This window comes from Schistocerca nitens, chromosome 2, assembly GCF_023898315.1.
Source record: "Schistocerca nitens isolate TAMUIC-IGC-003100 chromosome 2, iqSchNite1.1, whole genome shotgun sequence".
NCBI lineage: Eukaryota > Metazoa > Arthropoda > Insecta > Orthoptera > Acrididae > Schistocerca > Schistocerca nitens.
Genome location: NC_064615.1, coordinates 648,790,684 through 648,816,455, shown reverse-complemented (window position 1 = coordinate 648,816,455; position 25,772 = coordinate 648,790,684). Strand labels below are relative to the sequence as shown.

General features: G+C 37.1%; 1 protein-coding gene across 8 annotated transcripts in view; it reads right to left on the bottom strand.

Moving 5' to 3' along the window:
• The window catches only part of LOC126236763 (UPF0488 protein CG14286-like), a 718,241-nt gene that overhangs the window by 355,967 nt on the left and 336,502 nt on the right, over positions 1-25,772 (bottom strand). For 2 of the 8 annotated variants that reach the window (XM_049946317.1, XM_049946326.1), the window contains exon 1: positions 73-477. The exons of 2 other annotated variants lie outside the window; for them this stretch is intronic. In XM_049946317.1, the coding sequence (XP_049802274.1) occupies positions 73-117 (45 nt within the window). In that variant the 5' untranslated portion in view covers positions 118-477. Of the gene's footprint in view, positions 1-72; positions 482-570; positions 994-25,772 lie in introns of those variants that run through there. 4 more of the 8 variants (XM_049946319.1, XM_049946323.1, XM_049946318.1 and 1 more) reach the window with 4 other exon arrangements.

Sequence of the window (25,772 nt, the reverse complement as noted above, 5' to 3'; positions counted from 1 at the left end):
AATGCTTTGTATCGCATGTAGCTTCTCTATATATCAGATGAACTATACTGATCGATTAATATATGCTTTTACCTCCAACTCTTGAAATCTTCCGTCTCTAAGACATCGGCACCACATGCTGTTAAACCCTAATCTTCCTTCCTTTTTTCTTCAAATCTCACTTGCTAACCTATACAGAACTCAAGTACGAAAACATCACATTCACAGAACTCATACAGCTAACTCAGCTGCCTGCTCCACGCTATACGGTAACACTGAGTAGTCACAGTGGAAGCCAGTACAATGTTGCCTGGGTCCATTAACTGAAACGTTTCAACTACATTGTGATGTTTAGCTCTAAAACACTCAATGTTTTGTATCGCATGTAGCTTCTCTATATATCAGATGAACTATACTGATCGATTAATATATGCTTTCACCTCCAACTCGTGAAATCTTCCGTCTCTAAGACATCGGCACCACATGCTGTTAAACCCTAATCTTCCTTCCTTTTTTCTTCAAATCTCACTTGCTAACCTACACATAATTCAAGCACGAAAACATCAGAATAATCTACCAATACAAGCGTACTTTTCTTGTATGAGGCATTCTCGATTATAATGTTTTCCAATCACTTTCTTTCGGGCGATAGGCTTTATCGTCTGATATGTATGCTCTTCTTAGATCTACTTTGCACCTTAGTACACACACACACACACACACACACAAACCTAACCCCACACGTCGAATTGGTTGCAAACAATCCGCTTCACATCGAAGTCACTTAAAAACTGAGGAATGCATAGAAGCAGTGCCCCCTAGTAGCTGTGGTGCATAACCAGGTTAACTTGTGTCCGTAGAGTAAGTAGGTATTGTGTTTGTAAAGGCGCGTTTACACTAAGATCGCAACATTGTACGGAACATTGTTCGTGGCTAGTAATGGACTACCGATGTTCGCAACATGGTGGCAACATGTTCGCAACAGAAAATCAATGTTCCGCGACTACGTCAGTAGAGATCAATGAAACATTGTTCGTGGCCTGCTATGACTGCGCAGCGCTAGTGTTCGTTTGCTCTGATCTGGAGTGCAGTGGTGCGTTAATTTCACGTCCCTTCATTTTTATTTGAAATGCAGTGGTTACGAGACAAAATTTTCCAGTTGATATCGCTCTATGAGGCACGTTGCGAAGGTTACAAAAATACTAAAATCAAACATGATTCATCACTAAAAGTTGCTGCAGTGCTCGGCACCAGCAGCAGTGACGTGGACAAAAGAATTAAATCTCTCTTGTCTCAGTACCGACGAGAGAAAATAAAAATAGAGGAAAGTAAAAAAATCTGGATCTGGTACTGACACACTTTACCAAACGAAGTGGTTTGGATTTAAATATCTACGTTTCCTGGATGATATCCAGGAACCAAAGGAGACCCGGGACACAATTGAAGAGGTACACAAGGTTATACTTGCATATGATTAATTTTATTCTCTTGTACAACAATTTTAACTGTAATTATTTTGCCATGGAACAGCTCCTTGTGGGCTCACAAAGTAGTTGGCAAATTCGTCGCGAATTTCCTTGAATGTTTGAGAAGTTCTCCGAGGTAGATTTGGGAGTGCAGTAATGGAGGATGCATTAGCATCTTGTTTCCATGCCCCTGGAATGACTTCACCTGTTCGTTGACAAAAAGAATCTAAGCTTCCTGGTAATAACTTCTTGACTCCGAATTTCTTCTTAAAAAATTGTGCAGACACACTGCTGTCATTGTGATGGTTTGTGCCTTCTGTGGTTGTAATAGCATCGGTTTGCCGAAGACACGAAACACCAAAGCCATAATACCATATGTGTTTTCCACACTCATCCTTGCCCTTGACAATTTGTAGTTATAGACTCTTTCGAGCCTCTGTTGTGTCTATCTGGATACGGCTTCATGATGTTTTCCTGTAATGGCAAAGCATCATCTGCTGTGAATACGGAATACGTATGGTAGTGGCTTTGTCCCTCCATGTAAACACTCGTGACGTGGCACGTTTAGTTTGTTTTTGTGAATTAGCTCACTTATGGCGGCATTCTTGAAAACACCTCCATCAGAAATCCTCCCTTGGCAGCCAACGTCAGCATATAAAAAGTTGTAGTTGGCGTCAACAACAGCAAGCAACAATGCTAAACGATCCTTTATAGTTACAAAACTCGCTCCCACTAGCAACAGGGCACTTGAGAACAATGTGCTTCCCATCAATTGCTCCCACGCAATCAGGGAAGTGGAGTGCCTGGCGACACACTCTTTTGAACGCCATTCGTCTTCAGTAGCTGGCATCTGAAACAAGTAAATTTGGCATCAGATTTCGCAAGAGCTACCTCAACATGCAGCAGCTGAAACAGGGAAATCTGCAGAGAAAGGTGAAGAGGACAGCACACCACCTCCACAAAAACAGGCCAAGAGGGGGGTAAGGGGGGGGGGGAGTGGAAGTAGCGACCCCATACTTAATGCAACAGAAATGTTGCATAATATTATGCAGCAGCAACATCAACGCCGACAACAACAGGACTCGGCAACAGATTCCGGAAAATTTGTTGTCACTAAATTGAAAGCGCTTCTGCCCTATGAAAGGGCAGTGTCTACAAAACAAATAAGTGATGTGCTGTACGAGGAAGAACTGAATGCTCTGAGGAAGTAGCAGCATACAATAATAAACACAGACGCAGCAAGATCATCAGCATCAACTTCAACTGCAGATTTCCCTCTCACATTCATTGGCAGCCTATCTGATTTGGATTCTGAAGAAATTATATTCATGGAATGATGCAAATACGTAAATGCTAATATAAAAATAAATATCTAATCAATTAAATACGTCGCAACGAGGCAAGAACAATGACAACACAAAAAGGCAATATTTGAGAAAATACTTTTAAAGAATTATACTAAACTTATAATGAAGTAGTACAAGCTTCTTTTATATTTCAAGTAAGTATTTAATGGCAGAATATTCTGTTATATTACATACAAAAGTAAATACTGTAATTGTATCCATATTTTTCAGTGAAATAAACTCAAAACTGCCATTTTCGAGTTGTGTCAGTTTTCTTGCTGGGGCATGTGTTTCAGTACTGTTAACATAGCTTAATTACCTTTACATAATCCTTCAACCAAAGCTTCACAAACTTCCGGAACTATTTGAGACATGGCTGGCTTTGAAAGTGGAATAAATATGCAAGACTTTGATAGGAGTCTCCTGATGCCAGAAAATGAAGAGTAACAGCAAGTCTTTGCTTCACAGGGATTGATTTTCTGAAATTTGTGTCTTTCTTTGAAACAGATGGTCCTATAATATAATTGTGTTTTAGTGACAGCTATGGTGCACTATTGTTGTTGCTCTGGATGTTAAAGAGTAGTATTTGAAGGGAAGACCAGTTACTTTTCATAGGTATGTACAAAAAATGTACTATTGCTGTCATGAGGCACTTTATATGTTGAAAAATATCGAGGCACGGTATTATAAGGCCTTGTATTGTAGAGATAATTTCAGCGATTTTATGGGCATATGTTTACAAGACAGGTGGTAGATAAATTGGGTCTAGTGAAGTAGGGGATACAACCTGTCAGTCACTTATAGATAATAATGTCTTCACTTTGAGCCATAGATAAAAAAACAGTTCTGTGTTCCAGATAAGTGCTATCATTGTACATTAAAATAATTGAATGTGATTTCAAAAGAGATCGCTACATAGTGCTCAAAATATTCTTTATGTGCATTTATTTAAATAATTGGTTGTTTGCAATTGATTCGGTGCTTAATTCCATTCTTAGTGATATTGAGGTAATTTGGACTATTAGTTTCTTATTTTAGGACAATTTTTAGTATCTTATTTTCGTCTTTAGGTATGGATTTATCTGTTGCGATGAACCTGGATGATATGAGAGAGGCTAGGGGCGTAAACATGTTGGCTACGATTTGTTTTTACCACTAGGAATATATATATATATATATATATATATATATATATATATATATATATATATATATATATATATATATATATATATCCTCTAATAGATTGCACAAAGATTTATTAAAGTGCCAGAACTTAACATAAGATCAACAACAGAATAACTATATATTTTTTAAAATTTCACAGAACTCTAACACAAAGACAAATACATCAAAGACACTTACACACATGTAACAGAAACAAACATGAACTTGTAATATTATTTACAATCCTTTAACACTCTCCAGCAATTTCATTTCATTACCAAATCAAGAATTTAACTCAGTCTTTATTTTCATTGGTTACTTCCATCCCAATCAAAGTTTTCATTTTTGATAGTTTCTTTGCTGATAAGCCTTTAGTAAGAATGTCACCTGCCTGATCTTGTGTTGACACATATTCAACATTGATCTTCTCATTGCCTAACTGTCATACATACTGATATCATGTTTCAATATGCTTAGAGCATTAATAGAATCCTTCCCCTTTGATTCATTTAATAGCACTTTGATTGTCAATGCGTAAAGTAGGAATTGAACTCTTTTTCAACAACTTCAATTTCTTTCAATAACAGATCGAGCCATACTAGATATTTACTTGCCTCATTGGCAGCAATAAATTCAGCTTCCATTGATGATTGTGCGACACATTTCTGTAGTTCACTTTTCCACATTCCTGGTCCACCTCAAAACTTCATTAAAATTCCACTTGTTGAACGTACAGTCAATTTTTCACCTGCACAATCAGCATCGCTATAACCTTCTATAGCAGAACTGTTCGTTTTCCTAAACTGAATTCCATCATTTATTGTATTCTTCAAATAGCGAAGAATTCGTTTAATTAATTTTAGGTGTGATTCAGTAGGCGAATCTTGTGCTCTTGAAGCAACATTTACAGCATAAGCTAGATCTGGATGTGTCCCCAGTGTTAAATATGTGAGACTGCCTATAATTTCTCGGTAAATGTTGATATCAGTAGCTGGTGGTGAATTACCAGGTATCCATCCAGGCTCAATTGGTAATGATATTGGCTTTGCATCAGTCACATGATATCTGGCTAACACTCTTTTTACATATGCAGTCTGATTAATCTTCATACAATCATTAAATATTTGGACTTGCAAGCCAAGATAACAAATTCTTCATGTAATTGTTTTGTGTAATTATGAACTGTTTCACCAGGTCCTATTATCAATCCCTCATCCACATGAAATAAAACGATTAAATTTTCATTAAAATACATACAAGGATCAGCACTACTCTCCTGCAAATTTGATTTCTTAAGGTATAACTTTAAACACTCATACCAACATTTTGCTGCTTGCTTCAGTCCATACAAGCTTCAGAGCAATCTTCAAACACAGCCTGTGCCATCATCATAACCTTGTGGTTGTTGCATGTAAATTTCTTCCTCCAGTTTACCATTCAAGAATGCTGTTTTAATGTCAAATTGTTTGATGTTTCAATTTCTTTGAACATCAACACACAAGAGGGCTCTCAGAGTTTCAAACCTAGCCACACGGCTGAAAGTTTCAGAAAAATCAAGCCCTGGCCTTTGGCTAAACCCTTTTGCAACTAGCCTTGCTTTGTACCATAAAATGTCATTGCTATTATCCAATTTAATTGTAAACACCCACCGATTTCCAATAGCCTTCCTTCCAGCTGGTAAATCAACTAATTTGCAAATACCAACCTTTTGATTCGAGTCCATTTCTTCATCCATTGCAGCTTTACAATTTTCTACATGTGAGGATTTCACTGCTTCATCATGGTTCCTTGGACCTTCCCTCAGCATCATCATCTTGGGTCGCTCAGGTTCATCTAGGTAACGTATCGGCCTTCTAATTGTTTGTCCCTCAAAACTCGATGACCATCTGCATTTTCAGTCGCTTCTACATGATATTGATCATCCAGGCTTATAATATTTTCTTTTGATATTTCGTCATCATTAGAATCAGATGGTTCTATATCATTCATAGTCGATATGTCAACTAATTTGGTAACATCACTCTTCAATGATTGTTTCAATTTTTCATCATTGAATTTTACATCTCGGCTAACAATAACTGAATGCCTATCTGGAAGGTATACACGATAGCAATACTTATCATAACCAACTATATAACCTTTCAGAGATTTGGCATAAAATTTTCACCATTTCCGTTCTGGAATCCAGACAAAACATTCTGTCCCAAATACTTTTAGATGATTAACCTGACTCTTCCCTCTCAAAAATAATTCTGTTGGTGTCTTTTCTTCAACCTTCGTAGGCACAGTTCGGTTCAGAGTATGAGTAGCTGCAAGTACAGCTTCTCCCCGTAAAGCTTTTGGAATATGCTTTGCTGACTGAAGCCATGAACGTACCATTTCGCAGGTAATCCTAATTTCACGCTCAGCAACTCCATTTTGCTGTGTTGTATATGACACAGTCAAAGAATGTCTCAATCCAATTGACCCAGCATATCTTCTCACATCATTATCGTCAAACTCCTTGCCACCATCAGTCTGCAGTTCTTTAATGGTACATTGAGCTTGTGTTTTCACCAACTCAATAAATACTGGCAACTTCTCCTTTAGATCATCATTTTTCAGTAAAAGATATGTCGCTCTGAAGCTTGAGAAGTCAGCTTTAAAAACAAGAAAATATCGATGGCCAGCTAAATCGTTTTCCTCCATTGGACCACAGACATCAGCGAAGATTAATTCACCTGGGCTAGTTGACTTGTTAACTCGTGAACCAAAAACTAGCCTATGACGTTTACCTAGCATACAACCTTCACATAATTCATTGTCTAACCTTACATTGATATCACGAGCAGTCAAAACTGATTGTACATGGTGTTTGGTCTGGTGCCCAAAACTTTCATGCCACAATTGAAGAGTATCAGAAGCTTCCTTTACTACACAGGACTTTCCTTGCTTAATAACTTTCACTGCCAAGCAATAAAGTACATTCTTGCTTTTAGATAGAGCAATAGCAATTGGAATATTGTCTCTATAAAATGACAATATTTTACCATCTTTTTGATACTTTGATCAAGACCTTTTTCTCTGGCCTTTTTAACATAAAATAAATTACAGGCACCATCTGGACAACACCATACATCTTCAAAATATCGTCTAGTCCACTCTCTTCCATTAAAAGTTTCAACATCAATACGACCACCCCCAAATGCTTTGATATGCACATTATTTTTAGCACTGTACATTTTCTGTGGTACATCAGAAGGAGTGTATAAAACGTACCAGTCTTGACGATTTGTGACGTGATGTGTCGCGCCACTATCAATATACTACTCGTCGCATTCTGATACATCTACATTTGTAGGTAAATTACATAGTTTCAATAAAGTTTCTTCTGGAATTTCTCGTGACAATGTTTTCACAGCTGATAGCATTGCAGAACCATCACCACCACCACTAGGACAGTTCTTGGAGATATGACCTTTGCTTTTGCATTTAAAACACACTATGCCCGTTTTGCAGTCTTTCGAAATGTGTCCAACTTACCACGTGAAAAACATTTCTTCACATCGCGGTTGCTTGAATTTTGCACCTTTTTCGCATTGCCCAATTTAATTTTGCTTCGTTGCTGTGTAGATACACTTCCCTTGGTTCTTGAAAATATTGCAGCAGCTACATTTGTTTCTTCTCTGTCTTGAATTCGCAGCTCATAATTCAAACACCTATTCTGTAGTTTATGCCATGTTTTGTCAGCTTGTGGTAGATCATGTCAAGTTACGTAAATGTGATGAAATTCTTTTGGCAGTGTCTGAAGCAAATGTGCACACAAATCAGCTTCCACTGTTGGTTTACTTAGCATAGACATCTTTATTTCTACTTCGACAAATTTTGCTAAATAAACTTGCATACCGCCTGATCATTCCCATTCGACATTGTGAAACTTATGTCGCAACATGCGATATTTTCAGCAGATTCAATATCATAAACCTCGAGTAATTTATCCCAAACATCTTTTGCAGTTTCACATGTAGCTACTCGAAGTAGCGGTTTTGTTTCTAGTGACAAAACAAGACGTTTCTTCGCTTTTGAATTCGCTTTCGTCCAAGCACTTAATTTCGTTACATAATCTTCAACATTTGTTTCTGGTTTCACAAAAGATCCGCATACAACATCGTAAAGAGCGTGACATTCCAAGACAGCCTTCATGAGAATACGCCAGGTTGCCCAATTTTCTTCGCCATTTAATTTTTCAACCTGTTGTTTTTCTTCAGTCATTATGTTTTGCCTTTATTTTCTCTTTAAGCTTAAAAACTCGTCGAATAACTTAGTAAAATGTCCTCAAAAGTGGTGATCGCGTCACAAGCCGTCTGCTTGAATTACTCGATTCTGACACCATTAAACACGTCTCAATTATATATCAAATCAATGCTAATCTCAACCACGCCCCTCTGCTACCATGTTAAGATAAAAATACATATATCCAACCTCTAAATAATTGCGCAAAGATTTATTAAAGTGCCAGAACTTAACGCAAGATCAACAACAGAACAACTATATTTTTTCAAAACTTCACATTTCCCTAATACAAAAAACAAATAAATCAAAGATACTAGCACACATGTAACAGAACCAAATATGAACTTGTAATATTATTTACGATCCTTTAACATTTTCAAATGTGTGGTCTCATTGCCAAGTATGTTCGATGTCGTAAGTGCAGCGAACATAGGCACCTCACAAGTGTACATCGTCGCCATACTCACGACTTATTCATATGGCGTTGCAGCAAAGATCGGTTGTGGCAGTCCATTAGATGAGGGGCATGGTTCGAAAAAGCTAAACTCGCCTTCAGAGACATTATGAAAATCCCGTACTATTGGCTGTGGCTGTGTGTCCATGAATGTCGTGTGAGTAAGCATACATTTGTGGATTGGTACTCTTTTTGTAGGGAAGTTTGTGGGGAATACATGAAATATGGGGGGTGGGGGGGGGGCGAATGTTATGGTCGAAATTAACAAGTCGCATTTTGGCAAAATGAAGTAGAACAGGGGGGAAACTCCATTGGGATTATGGGTGTGGGGGGGTTGCATAGTTTCAGATCAAGAGTGTGATGATGTAGTATTTAAAGCACTACCCAATCGAAGGAAGGAAATTTTGGTCAGGTTAATTGAAGATCACGTTGCAGAGGGTGCCATTGTAATTTCAGATGGTTTTCCCTCATATAGGGATTTAGGGGAAAGGAGTTATCAGCATCTCGTAGTTAATCTCAGTATTGAGTTCAGACCATTATCCACAGGGGATTGCACAAATAGAATAGACGGTTATTGGTCAGCTGTGAAATCTCTTGCAAGGAGGAGGAAACGCCAAATTTCCACACTTCAAAGTCACTTAGACGAATATTCATGGAGGTGTAGTATTCCCCAAACATATTGCCCATTTTAATGTTTTGTTAAACGTGTTAGGCAAATGTACCATCTGAAAAATGTTAGCTAATTTCATATTAGGATATGGGGGGGTGAATGTGTGTGTGTGTGTGTGTGTGTGTGTGTGTGTGTGAGTGAGTGTCTGTAAGTCTTTTCGTAATTTGTTGTGTATGTGGGTATGTGATTTTTGTTGATGTCTTTCTAGGCGAGCTTTGGTTCTTTTAAGAAGTTCCCATATGGTAAGTTCAGCTTTCCATTTTTTTCTTTTACTGCATTTGACTATTTTGACGTATTTCATTGTTGTATTACTCCATTACGTACGTTTCTGTGTACTCCAGTACGTAATAGATATTTCGCATCTGTCATTCTTCTTTCATTTCCGAGCACTAGTATCAGTACTTTTTCGAATCTGTACTAGCAATATTAAAGGCGAAACGCCCGACACAACTAAAATTTGTATCCATCCTTCACTTGGCCTATATGTGAACTGGAGAGCAGGATACAAATGTTGTGTATAGCTATAGGCCTATAGCTCAACTAAACAATGTGGTACTATTGTCACTGCTGTTTTCAAAACTACAACCTTCAGTCGATACTATTAGCATCGAAGGCGAAAAAAAAACTGTACCCCATATTGAAGTATGGAATACAAATTCTATATGTGTCGTCTTATTGCCTCTTCGCATAGTTCAATTGAGGTACAGGTTGCAAATGTAACGTACTTCCATTTCCACGTTTTCTTTAGCAGTGTAAACATATTTAGGTCAACGGAAGTATGGGATACAAATATTATGCACCTAGCTCCTTCTGCCATCGGTAGTACTACTATCTACATAAGAACAGACTGTTAGTGGTAGCATAGACGAAAGAAACAACACATGGGAAATTTTTATCCCGTGCTTCACTTGACCTATATAGTTCAGTTGAACAACAGGATGTTAATACTAACGAAAACGAAGAAATCGACATATGCTAAACTTGTATCCTGTACCACAGTTAAGCAATACAGCTTGACTCAGGTTCGAGATACAACTCATATGTATCTGACGTAAGGTATTGTATGCTACCAATCTTTCCATCCATTTTTCCCCTTCACTTTCCACAGAAATAATATGATTCAAACATACAATATCCTTAATGTGAAAATCCTACATGCTTTGATATGTGTCAACCATACTTTTCATCTCTCGCATTCCTTTGTTTCTGAACAGTCTTGTCATCTCTTTCATCTGTGTAATAAATGCTCTCTGCCCAATTCTGACGACATTGGTCAAAGCCCATGGGTTGTATCCCCTGCTTCACTAGACCAGATAAAATAACAAGTTTGTATGAGTAGACTCCTAGTCAGTGTACACATAATGATTCTATGTTCATACGCAGATAAAATTTATACATGGTAGTGTGGTTAATTTCCTCAACTTCACGCAGGGTCTCAAACCCTTGTTTGTAACTAAGTATTTCTGCATGGGACAGATTCCTATACAGTGTTATTGTAATGTAATTAATTTGAACAGATTCGTCAATATGAATTAGCGCAGCAGAAAACAAAAAAAATATGTTGGTTGTCACTTTCTTTTTCATTCCAAAATTCGAGCACTGAATTGACATTTTTTTTGTGCGTAATGTATGATTTTAGTTTTGTGATGAGATGGGGTAAGACGTTATAGAAGGGTAAATAAAGAAGGGTAAATAAAGAAAAATTGAAAATAATAATGGACAAGCATGTATTGGAAATCTCTTACTGTATTTACTGTAACAATTTCATAATTGCAAACGCGCTATTTTTTGTGTCACTTTGGTGCCTCTGCTTTGTTATTATAACGTGATTAATTACAAAAGAAACTCTACAATATGAATAACTGCAACAGAAAATGCAAACAAAATGTTGCTGACTGTCACTTCTTGTCCCATCACCGAAAAAAACATGAATAAAGTGGATTCAGAGGTACGCTACTGTGAGGAAAAGCAATACCATTGCTCTTCACATCTTTAAGCCAACTTTGGTTCCTGTTGTCAAATAGGTAAGATGTCTGTAGAATACATATACAATGTTCCATGGTACTTCTGAAGGTGATGTATCTGTATCAGCGGTGTAATAACACTGAAAATAGGCTACACACTAAACAGGCTAAAATGCACCATCCCAAAATCACATCACTGAGCTGCAGCAGATCTCGTGAGCAGAATTCTCGTTCTGTGTACCTGAATGTTCACTCCATGGATTTTTGTAGTCTGCACTTGTATCCAGTGATCTTAATACGACGATCTCACTGATGTGCAACTATGGCACCAGGCTTGGATATTTCACAAGCCTCCAGGAAAAGAAGCAAGTCATCTTTAAGTGGGAAATACGAATTTCATCTATTTTTGCGTGACACACAACACAAGTTCAATTTGATTATGTATTATCATTGAAAGATTTTATACACACACTAAAATTAAACACGTTTGCAAAAGGAAGGTGTTTAATTATATATATTGTATACATTCTTCTTCTCTACTGGTGACAGGAGCTGATTCCAAAACTGTGTTAATAAAGTCACTTCTTTTTGTATTTCCTTATCACTCAAGCCATTCCAGATAATTATTGTGAGAATGCCAGAAAATATAACTTACCAAAAACAGAAAAAAGCTGAGTTCTATGCGAAGGGAAGCAAAGCATAAATTCAACTTCCTCAAAAGAAATAAATTGTCCTTCTTGTTTCATACTGCAGACTACATTTTGCAGTTCAGTTACTCTTAGCTTCGATTTATTTTTCGAACATATATTTTTTTCTCTGTACCACTGTCTAAAATAAGGCCTGTCCACATGCAATGATCTGTCTGCATAGATATCTGCGCAAATGTCCGTGAATGCAATAGATCACTGTAAATGCAGTATGTTCAAGCATCACAAGTTTCAATGTACTGCTTGTCCACCATCTGCCAGTGTAGAAAAGAAATTTCAGTGGGAAGCGACTACAGTTTCTTATATTAACCTCGAAGTTTGTTTCATATATTCAGAAATTGTGGAAATTATGATATGGTCTGTGTTTACAAATTGTGGTGCGAAAAACAAAATGCAAGCAAAATGTCAGAGGCAGAAAGACATCAAAATTGTTTACACAGTGGTTACTTAAGCAAAAGCTGTTTTCTCATATAAATTTACTTCATGGGTTGGAGTGCGAACTCGACGACTAGCGTAGTTATTTGAGGATGGATTTAAAAATGTATAATTATGTTTTGACGCTCATATGGCAAAAAACTTGTATGAGAAAAGCAAGTTCTCCACATTAGCCAGAGACATGGGCATTAAAATTACTGGCAATAGGAGCTAAAAGCTAGAATTTTTAACTGCAGTTTCGAAACAAGCATTTACTGAAATCATATCCAACACACGTGAGCTTTTTACGCCATCCTGAAGAATGAGTTGATGAAGCGAGTAAAGTACTATAGCTTAGTTCTGACAAGCTATGAATCATATTTATACAGTTTTAGATGTGTCTGAGGTACTGCATGCTTTTCGGAGTTACATAGGTGACCAAATCAGCTTTCAGTTTATTTAGAAGTCAACATTTCAATTCTTCACATGAAATCTACCAGCAACTTTTGCACCAGAATATAAAATTGTATTCTGTACTGTAGACAGGGATTCATAGCATATCTGGAAATTTTTACTCGTAGTATTGTGCTACTGATTTCTGGTTCAGCTCTAAAGCACTCTTGTTATGAACCACAGATTATATTAGGAAGCAAAAGAAGTGTAGTAATAACTATGTCTCAGTATCTTTCATTATCAGCTTAACACAATATTGTGACTGTACACTTATTTAGAAGAAATATGGCTACTTTTTTTGCTGTACTGCGATATCTCACATTATATTATGGCATAGGACAATACTGAGTGAAAGTATGTTAGCAATCCTCTAGTACCAGATCGAATAGATTTCGTTAGTTTGTGATGAAGAATAAACAAAAAAATGTTCCATTTCCCAGTTTGCAATAGGGCCAATCACTCGTAATTTACCACAAACATATTTGACTTCTACACATTTCAATATGTTTGGTAACGAATCATATAGTCGCAACAGAATCTGAGTAGCACAGTCACCATATTGTAGTGTCTATGATACTAGACTGTTGCATGGAGGGTCGTGAGTTCAAAACTCACCTAAACTGTAAAATTTTAATTTGTATATTCGGTTTGAGTACATTCTAGAAGTATCCACAAATGTCAAGAAACATTGTACTGGAATGTTCTGTAACTGTATACAGAGTGTACATTTTAAGCTGACAAACCAGAATAACTCGAAAAACAAGCTTCACACGAAAATATGTGTAGCATCTAAAGTTGATTATTTTCGAGGGGGACATCTGCTGGTGCTAAAATTAGCCCACCACCCCGGCCCCCTGGGGATGGGGTGGGGAGCAACTTTAAAAGTTCAAATGGGAACACCCATTTTTATTGTAAAATCAGATTCTACATAAAAAACAATGTACATTTTGTCCTAAACATTTGCTTTGACTCTTGGTGTTGGCGCTGTAGTTCAATAAAATACATGTTCTCATTTTTCCGTGGAAAATGGTTAGATAAATAAAAAATACTGATTTACTTCGTAAATTTTTATTCGCTAAAACTAAAACTCTCCCTATCTCCCCATAAGGTGGGGTTTGAGAGAGAGGAATTAGAGTTTTATAAATGTTGACCCAAATATTAATTTTTTCTACAGATTCAGATAAGTTTTGTTTGTTTTGTGGTCAACACATTTGGTCTTTTGCATAAAGACATCTACTCGACAATTTGAAGTTTTCTTCACGATATTTCAAGTCAAATCAGTAAATGTGGAACATAAAAAATTCGTATGGCATACAATACCTACATTATTTAACATTCTGATAAGCCACCACAAATGTAGCTGAAGGGAAAACCACACAAACGTGATAATAAAAAATCAAAATGAATAAAACCATTTGAAAACACAGTACACACCAGTTTCACAAACGCTGCTACACCAGGGTCACAAATGGCAAGAACCATCAACACATTCGCTTTTGAAACATAAGTAATCACATTTATAAAAGTATTCGTGAATTACGAAGTCCAGTGAAGTTTAAGAATGTGTGGATCATTAGACACAGCCAAGTTTGTTACTTGTCAATAGACGTGCATATCGTGATAAGAATGGACCACAACAGGAATATATACTTCTCGTGCATGAAATACGTGTTTATATTCTCTTCCTTTCAGCGGAAGAAGCTAATTATATGCATAATCGAAAGAATAAATTGTAGTTTACGTCACTGAACCAGTGAGATTCGGATGTTTTCACACATAACTCACTATCATTCATGTCTCTTCGTTATATACTAATGCCTGGAACGCAAAAATACAATAATCATTTGGTTGAGTAAGTGGAAAATAATTGGAAGCGAACAGTAATCTTAATGTTGACCTTCTCGCCACTAAGGGCGCTCATATTCTTCCACCAGTCAGATTCACTGGGGTGAAACTCATAAAGGAGCTTCTTGGTTCGTTGCCACGCCAGTTGGAGCATTGCAAGTTAATCAGTTCGCATCTATTTTCCTTATTGAGTGATTTAAGGTTTTCTGTAACTGTCTTTTGTTTCACAGTACACAGAAGGTCCTTTCACTGCATTGTTTTTTTATTTCTGTCTCATTCATGTATTGCACTCTAAATCGCATTGTAAATATGTTGCCTGTATTCTGTTTCGTTTCTGATCACAACCACAATACCTGTATTGTGGCAAGCAAATAATAACATATTTGTTTTATGTGAAACAAAAACTGGTTTCACTCCACGGTGTTCTGTGGCCTTATATTTGCTTCTTACAAATCCGCACGTGAAGTGCTTGATTTGAATGCATTGTGAGTATTCTAATGAACTGATATGTCGCAAAGAAAAATTAATTAACTTGACCTTTGACTTTGACTCCGATAAGACAGGTACTGCATTTCAACTCTCTTTTGATTTTTTTTGTCTAGATGCATAGACCTTAAAATTTTTTACCAGTCTATTATAAAAAGCTGTGAAAAAATTTTACTATAGATAAAATATGTTTTCTTCGTGACTGCTGTAACGAGGGAATTGGTTAGGTACAGGATGAACTGGTGGTCGGAGGTATCCGTTTCTTCAGTTCTCAGAGTATGCCAGGCAAGGTCAGAGAAAACTGCACAACGTGCGAAGAAAACTCCGTCTCTCGTGGCAGCTTAAGTACTATAGTCGCTGTACGATTTTCTGGAAACACTTTCAGAATGAGAAGGTTGAACAACAGTGACAGTATTATATCTTCTTACAAACAAACTGGTCGCTTAGGGAACGTCTTTAACACACAAGCTGACAGGCGAAATATCTCGCGGCGTTCGGACTGTGATAGTAGCAGATTCGCCCAGTAGTGTTAATTTGCGAAGAAATCACTCTGCACTGGATTGCTGAACACAATAATCGTTTTATGAAGGTCCAGGAATCCAACATCGAATAAAAGTTCATAGGCAAGTTAAATTTTTTATTACTGATAATTGCGATTACATGTTGTATCTCCTCTCCACTGCAAACTTATCTGACCCTCCAAAGAAAAACACAATGTTTAATCGGCATTTCTTATCTACAACAATTACAAAAGGCATAGATGTTATTTTTTCACACCAAAGAGCATTGTCATCTCAATTACAGTAGCACATCGTCACTGGTACTCGCAGCCAGAATATTAGAGTAATATTACATTTCTTAGGGACATTACAGTATATTGTTTTTCTTCTCTTTTATTCGCATTCGTTTCTGTACTTTCTCTCATTTTATGTAGAGCAGGGTGCGATTTGTGCTTTTTCCAGTCTATCATCTCAGTCAGTATTCCGTGGGGTGGTAGGGATCAATACCACACTGTAGTCATATTTTGTAGAAAAAAATAAAGATAAGAACCATAATTTTAGACTTTAGACTGACTGAGATGATAGACTGGTCTGTAGCGTACTCTGAGAACTAAGTTAGGTTGATAAATGGGACTCTGTTTATGATTCTGTGAATGTGATGCAAGTAAAAGATAGATTTATTGCTTAACACAGTGTCATTTTGCTACTGTGAAGATACAAACCAATACCGATACAACAAAACACACTGTAAATGTTTCCATACCTGCCATAGACAAACTTGCTTTATCACCATTTCTTTTTCTTGTAAATTTTCCATACAGGATCTTAATTCCTGCCATTTCGAGCACATGTATCCTTTGCACTCTGTACACGACATCTAATAAAGAAACAAGATTTGTGGTAAGCAATTCTCATAAAGCAAAATAACTAATCCATTATTCATATTAATCTTCGCACATTGAGCACGAGAGCTTAGCAAAGGAACATGAGACATGGTAAGCATGTTCTTAAAGCTATTAATACTTTACTGTTCTGTTTTCATGTGTGTTTTGAGAGACGTCACATATGATTTCTTTTTTGTCTCTGGCCTGTCCATTCCCACAACTTAAATCCCATCAAGTATTATGGGGAGACACTTTACATCATGGCTGTATGCACCAATGACTGTCCAGCTGTTCTCAACCACAATGGTGGAGGAACGGAACTCCCTGCCACAAGAACTACTTACCAAATAAATGACCAATGTTGAAGCATGTTGCAGAGCAAACATGGCCGCCTGTAGTGTTCACACACCCCATTAAGAAACATGTGGTACACCTCTATGTATCGTATAAAACAAACGAATGTTGCTATTTGAAACATTCACCAAGCCTCTCTGTTATGACAATTTAATTAATGCTAAGAAACATTATTTATCTTAAATAAAGATAACTGGAGATTAAGTTTTTGTAATTGCTTTCTGCATCGAGCTACAGGTGATTACATTTATTATGCACATAGTTAACATTCAAATTATCTTGCTTTAATAGTGCAATTGGTAGAAGCAAAGCAATGTTTCATCCAGAAATAAAATAATAATTGTATTTATGAAAAACTGAAATGAAAAAATTTTGGTACTTGTGGGCAAGTCAATGTTTCATCAGTCTTCTTGTTAAAATTATTTGCAGTGTAACTGTTTTTATGTACAATTATTGATACAATAAATGTGACAAGTTTTGTTAACAATGTGAAAATCGATTCTTCTTGTTTGATAAAGATGCTTTCAAGCTGTACTAAATAAACATTGACTGGAGACAATACATTGTCTAGTAGAGACTCCTGAGGAAAGCTAGCCCACATGTGCTAGTAACAAGGACTCCACAATACATTCTCCAAGGAATCTAATACTCTTTTGGCAGTGGTGGGGCCTGAGAATGGTTGTAATGTGCTGCCGAAGCTAGTCATGTGAGACAATAGACATTCTAAAGATACAGTTGTGGCGGTATTTTTTCTCATATAGCAATCATCAAGCACCTCCTTACCTCATTCAGATACTGAATAATAAACATCATACAGGTTGAAATCAAAACTGATGCCTTGGTGAGAGTTGATTTGAGCATTGTAGTAAATATAGGAAATAATGTTTCACTGATAGCATGTACCCAGTGAAAACATTTTGCAACAAAGAATGATACATTTGCAATAGTGAATGGTGCTTATATCTTCACCTGCTGTAGTATGTGGAGATGTAAACCTAATGTGCCATCAAGTCCTAATAAAGCGCAATGGTCCACGTCATATAAGACGGTGCTTCCATACATGGAGGTGGAGCAATTGGGAAGTATGGAGGGGATGAAATATGCCTAAGCACTACAGGAGAAAGCAGGCAAACAAGGTCTGCGTTGCCAGACTGTGGCAGTGTTGAGAAGAATCAAATTCATTTGTGTACTGCACATCCTCTTACAAATTCAGATCTATGAGGAACATAATAAAGGCTGATTCGATAAGTCAACTCGATGGCAGAAATCTTAATTCAAATATTGACTCACTGTGTCAGATGCTCAGCAGCTTTATTCCATGTAAATGTCGGAAAGTAAGAACAACTGACGAACTTTTGTGAAAGTGTTAAGTACAGTTTCCACAAAAAGACGATTATCCAGCAACAAGGCCATAGAGACTGCATACAGTTTTTGTCATTTTGGTGCAATTGTAAATAAATTTGTAATACACAATCGCCTGTAGATAAAAACCGAGAATGAAATTCACAGGTTACAAATCTTTGACATCCAAGCTCTGCAACATATCCCATAATGGGTAACAGCAGAGATGCAGTTGCAGATTTCAAAAAGCTGACTCAATTTTTCTACTTTCGTTTATTAATTTGTTATGGCATCATAGCTTTTAATAACTTTTCCTAAAGGAAGAAAGTGTTGTCATACAGAAACTTGTAACAAGGATAATCTTTAATGTCCACTCCAGAACTTTTTGAAGGCAGCTAATTAAACAGTTGTTTTCAACGATCAATTGAAATTCGAAAACAACAGTACGATAGCATTCATCATTACAATAAGAGGAAGAGAAATGCTTTACACTAATGAATGATCCATGATACTGGGCACAGAAATGAGTAAGGTATTTTGCAATAAAAATCTTTCACAACTTAATCATTGAAGTGAACAATCTAATAGGTATCGAAATTAACTTCAAACAGAAATTGAAACCATTATATTTGCTTGACAACTCGTTGTCCATAGAATTTTTTAAAAGTGTAAAATTTTATAATATGTTTATGTGGGTGTGTTTGAATGTAGTTAAATTCAAACTACTGTATGCAAAAAGGGATTATGTGGAGAAAATATTAATCCAAAAGACTACAATGTAAATGGTCAGTATGTTGTCATATGTTTCGCTAACAACCATCATTGTAAGTGTAAACTAACGCTTTCCACAGTACACTTAGGTACCACAACTGTTATCCATGGAACAACCAGACAACTTACACCATCTTCGAATAACTCAAGGGAATGCTGCCCTATAAGTACGTGGAAAACAACCGATATTTCGACAGGTAATCCTCCCTCTTATTTTAAGATATTTTCCAATTTGTGCCTTGAAAATGACAGGTTGTTACCTGTCAAAATATCAGAGTGTCTGTCAAATTAATCAGGCTACAATTTCGCGACTGCATAGTAAACGCTTGGAAAGGCTTGAAGTTCACAACTGACGTAGAAACTAGTTGATTTGCCTTGGGCAATACATCGAAAATTATAGGTATGTCAATCATAAAAAGTTAATGTTAATATACTTCTTAGCATACAATTTCCCAATCAACAAAGGCTACGACGTTTTCATATACTACAAATACGACTGATGTTTTGAAACACAAAAATATTTTTTTTAAATTATGAGTCTTTAAAAACAAGAACTATTATTACTGTACTTTGTTCCTGAGTCTATATCATAGTAATACCATCGTCACTGCTATCTGAGTTTGTGTCCAAACCATCTAACTACAAATTTACGATTATAGGTTCAAGGCTTCTATCCATCTTCAGCACCCATCAAATTCATCTTCCTGAAGCTTTTGAATGTGCTGCACACAATCTGTTCAGGCTTAAGGAGATAGGTTGTCTACTGCTCATACAATAGCGATTCAGTGTCTGCTATCTTAAATGTTTTGTTCCTTTCTGCCACATAGCCTTTAACCTGTGCCCAAATTAATTCGATCGGTCTATACTGGCAGTGACACAGTGGTAAGTGCAAAACTGTGTGGCTATATTCACATGCAAGTAAGTCAAGATCGTATGTTTTCTACCATGACTTGTTTAAATTAACAAGCTGCAGGAGCTCTACTTGGGTCTTGCAAATACTGTGCACAATATTTTTCTTTTTAAGCCAGAGCACAATATGCGCTTTCCTGGTGTTTGTACTCAGTGTTTTCTATGTCAAAGCTAAGTGATTATTGCTATTGTCCGTTACAATGATAAGATTGTGGAGCCAGATGTGAAAAGAACTGTTAAGTGAACCACTTCTTGAAAGTGACAGCATTCACTCCTGAATGGTAGTCACTGCTGTTTTTCTTACATCTAAAAACGAGTTTACTCTCAGGAATAAAACAAGAAGAAGAGAATGCAGAATAATTATTCGAGAACCTTTTCCTACAGCAATGTTAAAACCGCCACTACCATCATTCAGTTTCCAGCAGCTTTTCCTGGAAAGATTTTGATTCACCCATATTTCATCCAGGTTATATGCTGTTGAACTACCTTCTATTTTTCGTAAATCTTTCTCAGGAATGTGGCTCGTGCTGCGGCTATGTCACTTTGTTCTATTAAAAATTTTCTCTCGTCATTACATTTAACATATTTGAAAGCAATGGTTTCCAAAATTATTTGCATTGACGAAGTGCTTCCTTTGAATCCAATTTTGTCATTCATAATTTGAGCAAGTTTTTGTGAAGTCGGATACTCACCATTCATATACATTTCAAAGATGAAGTGCCTTAAAAAATCGTTGTCAAAGCCATCTTTTGTGTTCCAGGTTTCGTGCATTTTCGACGCTTTCCAGATGACACGAAACTAACTTCTGCTGTCTTTTGTACAACTGTCACACATTCATTTATAATTCGCTGTACAGTTCTCTTGTCTACAACACATGCTTCTGAAGTCCGTTTTTGTGTCCTCGAAATGTCAACGATGGTACCCCCACTTTCAGATTCACGTTTGAAGAAGCTGTAAGTGCAGTAAATAATCCCCCTCGCCGGTTTGTAAAGCACTTCATGTTCTTGCCGTCACCCGACGTATTTATTTGGAAATCGCCCTAACATGTTTAAAGGTAGAAAAAACACATCTATAAGGCAACAAGAAAATAACACCGATAATTGAATAAATAATACGCTTGTTCTGTGAACTAAATTGCATTGTTGTGAAGTATGGCAGGAGAGCTTGCAGCTTGCAGGAGAGAAATTCTTGTATCTCTGGGCTAGCCACTCGGAAAGAGAATGAATCTTTTTGGTCGCCAGCGGTTCGTGGAGGGGGATGCGCAGAACAGCTGAATATTGGGACTCCTTCCTACGTGAAGTGCACTTTAGTGACACCTTATGACTGCTGGTTAAGGTATTGTTTCACTATAGAACAAGTTTATGAAATCCGTACATATACACATGAAAAACCCGACTACTGGTCTTATTGATGTTGAGGACATAGCAAAAGTTCAGGGAAATAGTTCAGGGAAATGCCTACGAGCGACTACTGCTGTTTACTCAGCAGTTGGAAGCAATACAATATTCGAATTGAGGACTGTGACTGAACAAACCTCTTGCATGTAGTATCTAAAAGTGTATATTACATATAGTCATTTAGGATGGGAAAAAGCATGAACTACTTAATAAAAAGATGAGCAAATGTTATTACATATGAAGAACGTTTCAGAACTGCTGATTCAAACAGCAGTTAAGTGTTTGCTACACAAAACATGTTACTATTTGGCAAGCTGTACTGAAAATATTGTCTTAAAAGGACTGTAAAGTCAGACAGTGACTGAATTTGCCACGTTGGTACAGTGATGTATAAGAGTGAGGCTGTCTAAGTGCATATAAACCGTTTGATGTGCTATCAAATTTGCTCATCATGGTGTTTTTTGGTGGTAATGACTATTGAGAAAAGCCTTGTTACTTGGAAATTGTGTAGTGTACATCATTCGCACAGATCCTATAAATCAGTTTACAGCAGTTCTACAAGACTATGATCATCTAGAGTCTGAAGGCTTAACCGATAATGCAGTAGGCACCATCACAATGTAATCTAACTTCTGGAACATTTCAATCAACTTCAGACATATGTTAGTTCCTACTTGGAAAAACAATCAGTGGAACCTCTCTCTGTCTTTTCTGTGTGTTTGAAATTATGGGGGGACGTGGACAAAATTGGTCAAAAATGATAAAAAAATTTGCCACCAGATAGTTCTGTAGTATGTTAGGAATACTGTCTCCTATTTCTACAGATAAATTCGAACTACAAATGATAAAAAAGCTGTCTTGTTTCAATCACTGCACAGTGCCACGCCCATTTTTCTAGACGTCACTCTTCTTTTTTGCGATGTTTTATTACTGCCTGCTGTCATAAAAGAATCGGAAAAGTACAGAACACTGTGGACCCGTTTACGTCGTGTTACATTTGCCTTCCAGTAGCTATCTTTGGCAACTATTATTGTTTGTCGTGCATAAATATAAACATTTCAGTTCTGCTGTTTGTGAGAGAATGACGACTCTGTTCAAGCTCTTTTTGTGTGATTTACCATTTAAAATGCCAAGATATAGTGGTAAAGTCTTCAACGAAGTAGCTAAAGCCCGCCATTTACGCGTGACTAAACAGTTTCTACAAGTGAGTCAACATAATAAAGCGGAAGATAATTGTGGAACTAAGATGATGAGCAGTTCACAGAAGAAACTTGGAACTTGGGTAGTTTCGGTCCACTAAAGATGAAGTGAATAGTGGTTTTAGGATAATTGATTTAGAAATTATATGAATGTGCTATTTCCGCCTCTCTCGTATTCACCACTAAACAATCAGCTTCTGAACGCCTTGGCAATAGAATGCAATATCAGTTTGTCAGCAGTAGTGATACATGCAGTTTTCTTTAACAAAAATCTTCAGACAGAAGATAATGACCCTTTGACTTCTACAGATCTATGTGTTCCATGTGATAGTACGTGGATGAAAAGGGCCCACACCTCCCTACATGGTGTTTCATCAGTTATAAGTGTTGACACAGGGAAAGTTTTGGATTTGCAGGTGATGTCCAAATGTTGCTCTATTTGTGCACAGAGGAAGACGTTAGACAATAAGGAAGAAGAGAGACAATGGCAAATAATACACAAAATAATCTGCAGCAAGAATTATGATGGTTCTAGTGGTGGCATGGAACCAGCAGGATTGAAATTAATATTTCATCGGGGTGAAATGAGGCACGGAGTTAGATATGTGAAATATCTGGGTAATGGAGATTCTAGTGCTTTCAAATCTGTTGTAGAAAGCAAGCCATATGGAAATGGATGCAACGTTGAAAAGTTGGAGTGTGTGGGGCGCATTCAGAAAAGGATGGGTGGGAGATTTCTGAAACTGAAACGAGAACAAACAGGCGTAAAACTCAAAGATGGAAAGCCACTGGATGGGCCACAACGCCTGACTGGCAAAGAGATACACAATTTTCAAATGCATTATGGCAAAGCAGTAAGGCAAAAGACTGGAGATATGAAGGCAATGCAGAAGGCAGTATGGGCAATACTTTTTCACATGTTGTAAACTGATGAGAAACCAGTAAATGAATTGTGTGAGGCAAAAGCAGCAAACAAAACCTATTCACATAAACACAGTCTTCCCGAAGCAGTCTTGAACACCATGAAGCCAACATTCCAAGTTCTAGCTCATCCATATTTGTTAAAGAAATGTACCCATGGTGGAACACAAAACCCGAATGAGAACTTCAACAGTCTCATGTGGAAGAAATGCCCAAAAACAAAATTTAGCTCATCTACTCTTCTTAAAATTGCCACATATGATGCATGTCTGGTGTTTAATGATGGTAACATTGGAAGAATAAGGCCTTTTTGTGGACTAGGATTTGTTGCAAATTGCTTCTCCAAGAAGCTATTGAAGAAGATAGATACAGTGCGTGTAGCACATTGTGAACTGTCTGTGAAGGATATAGCCAAAAGGGCATGCAAGGAACATCAGATAAAAAGAAAACAGGTACACGAAGACCAGGAAGACCAAATGTATGGTTATGGTCAACATTAAGGTACTAGTTTATGGTATAAATCCTTGTACAATCTTATGTGCATTTCCCCAAACGTTCGGTTTCCAGTGTATAAGGAACATTTTCCTCTAAACCATTGGAGATAGAAAAGTGAAATTTTCTGCAGACTTTGTTCATAGTATAACACAACTTCCCATGGTACTAATTTTTTCCAAGCGTTTTTCTGTCAAAATTATTTACTTTACTGTGAAACTGAAATTGCTTTGTTTCATAAATATTATTTTTAAAAATAAATCATAATAGCTCTAAAACTGATATTAAAAAACTATTCCACACATTTGTTTATCTGATTACTAAGAATTACCTACCACAATACAATAGTTGTAAGTAAAGTAATTATTGTGGAGATGTTCTTTTGTGATAGCGCGAAAATTTCCAACAATGCCATGATCAAATTTTTTGAGAAGAAAATTTGAAAAAAAATTCCAGAATGTAGCCCATAACATAATTACCTCACGTGCAGAATATGGTTCTGTTATCTTCCAAACACCAAAAACTGTGTTTCATTATACAAACACATCCATTTTCTTCTATGTCCCCCATTAAGCAGCACCATGTAATTGCCTAGTTATAATGTACTGTTCCAGCGTGCCGGCCGTGATGGCCAAGCGGTTAAAGGCGCTACAGTCTGGAACCGCGCGGCCGCTACGGTCGCAGGTTCGAATCCTGCCTCGGGCATGGATGTGTGTGATGTCCTTAGGTTAGTTAGGTTTAAGTAGTTCTAAGTTCTAGGGGACTGATGACCTTTGAAGTTAAGTCCCATAGTGCTCAGAGCCATTTGAACCATTTGTTCCAGCGTAACCACAAGTGCTGGAACAAAGATGAAGAACGCAAGAGAAGAGAAGGCAGTGAAACAATGTCAGCCAATGGTGTGCTGATTAGGATCGCATTGCAGCAGTAGCGGCCTCTACAAAAGGAGAATATAAGCGGCGCTCCTGCCAGCCTCAGCCACTCAGTAATCGTGTAGTTGTGGACCAGCATTCTCAGAACAGTTATTAGTGATCCACATCTATTGCTTGTTTGGATATTGTCTATAGCGAAGAAAATTACTGTTTGTATGGTGCCCATTGCTTGCGATAATTGTTGTAAATTAAATGCTAAGTATCTTCAGTGTACTTTATTGAAATAAAACTACTAATGTAATGAGAATACAGCAACCCTTAGGCACCCTATATGTGACGAGTGGGCATGACCCCACGTGTACACCACTGAATTTAGTTTTTTTCTTGTTGTGCATATGGATCCACCAAGTGATATATCAACATGCTATTGCTTAGTCCTGTACATAGAGCAAATCAGCTTGCAATCTTGTGGTGTTACAGCAAATGGTTTGTAAATACTTACCTTAGTTTGTTACATTGTAACTGAATTGTGTCCTTTTGTCCACCTATTACACTTCTGTAGCTTCAATATGGTAGGTTCATTCCTGAGCACAAAATACCTTCTATTTTCGTTTCTCTGATCCTCTGGGGGCACATTTTGCATTATCATGTGAACGCCTTCTTGCACATTTTGCATAGATAGATCTTTGACGTGTAGTGAGAACATCTGTACATTTACTGTGGGTAGTTCACATACTTTGCAATTGCAAACCCACACCATTTCAGATTTATTTTGCGAGGAGTAGCTTAAAATGATCTGTCTTATTGTAGAATAGGCTAACAAACACCTTTATGGTAAGGTAATTTTCTGAAACTAGACAATGTTCTGACACATCTGTGTATTCAGGTTGTTCACTTTCGGCATTTTTCATG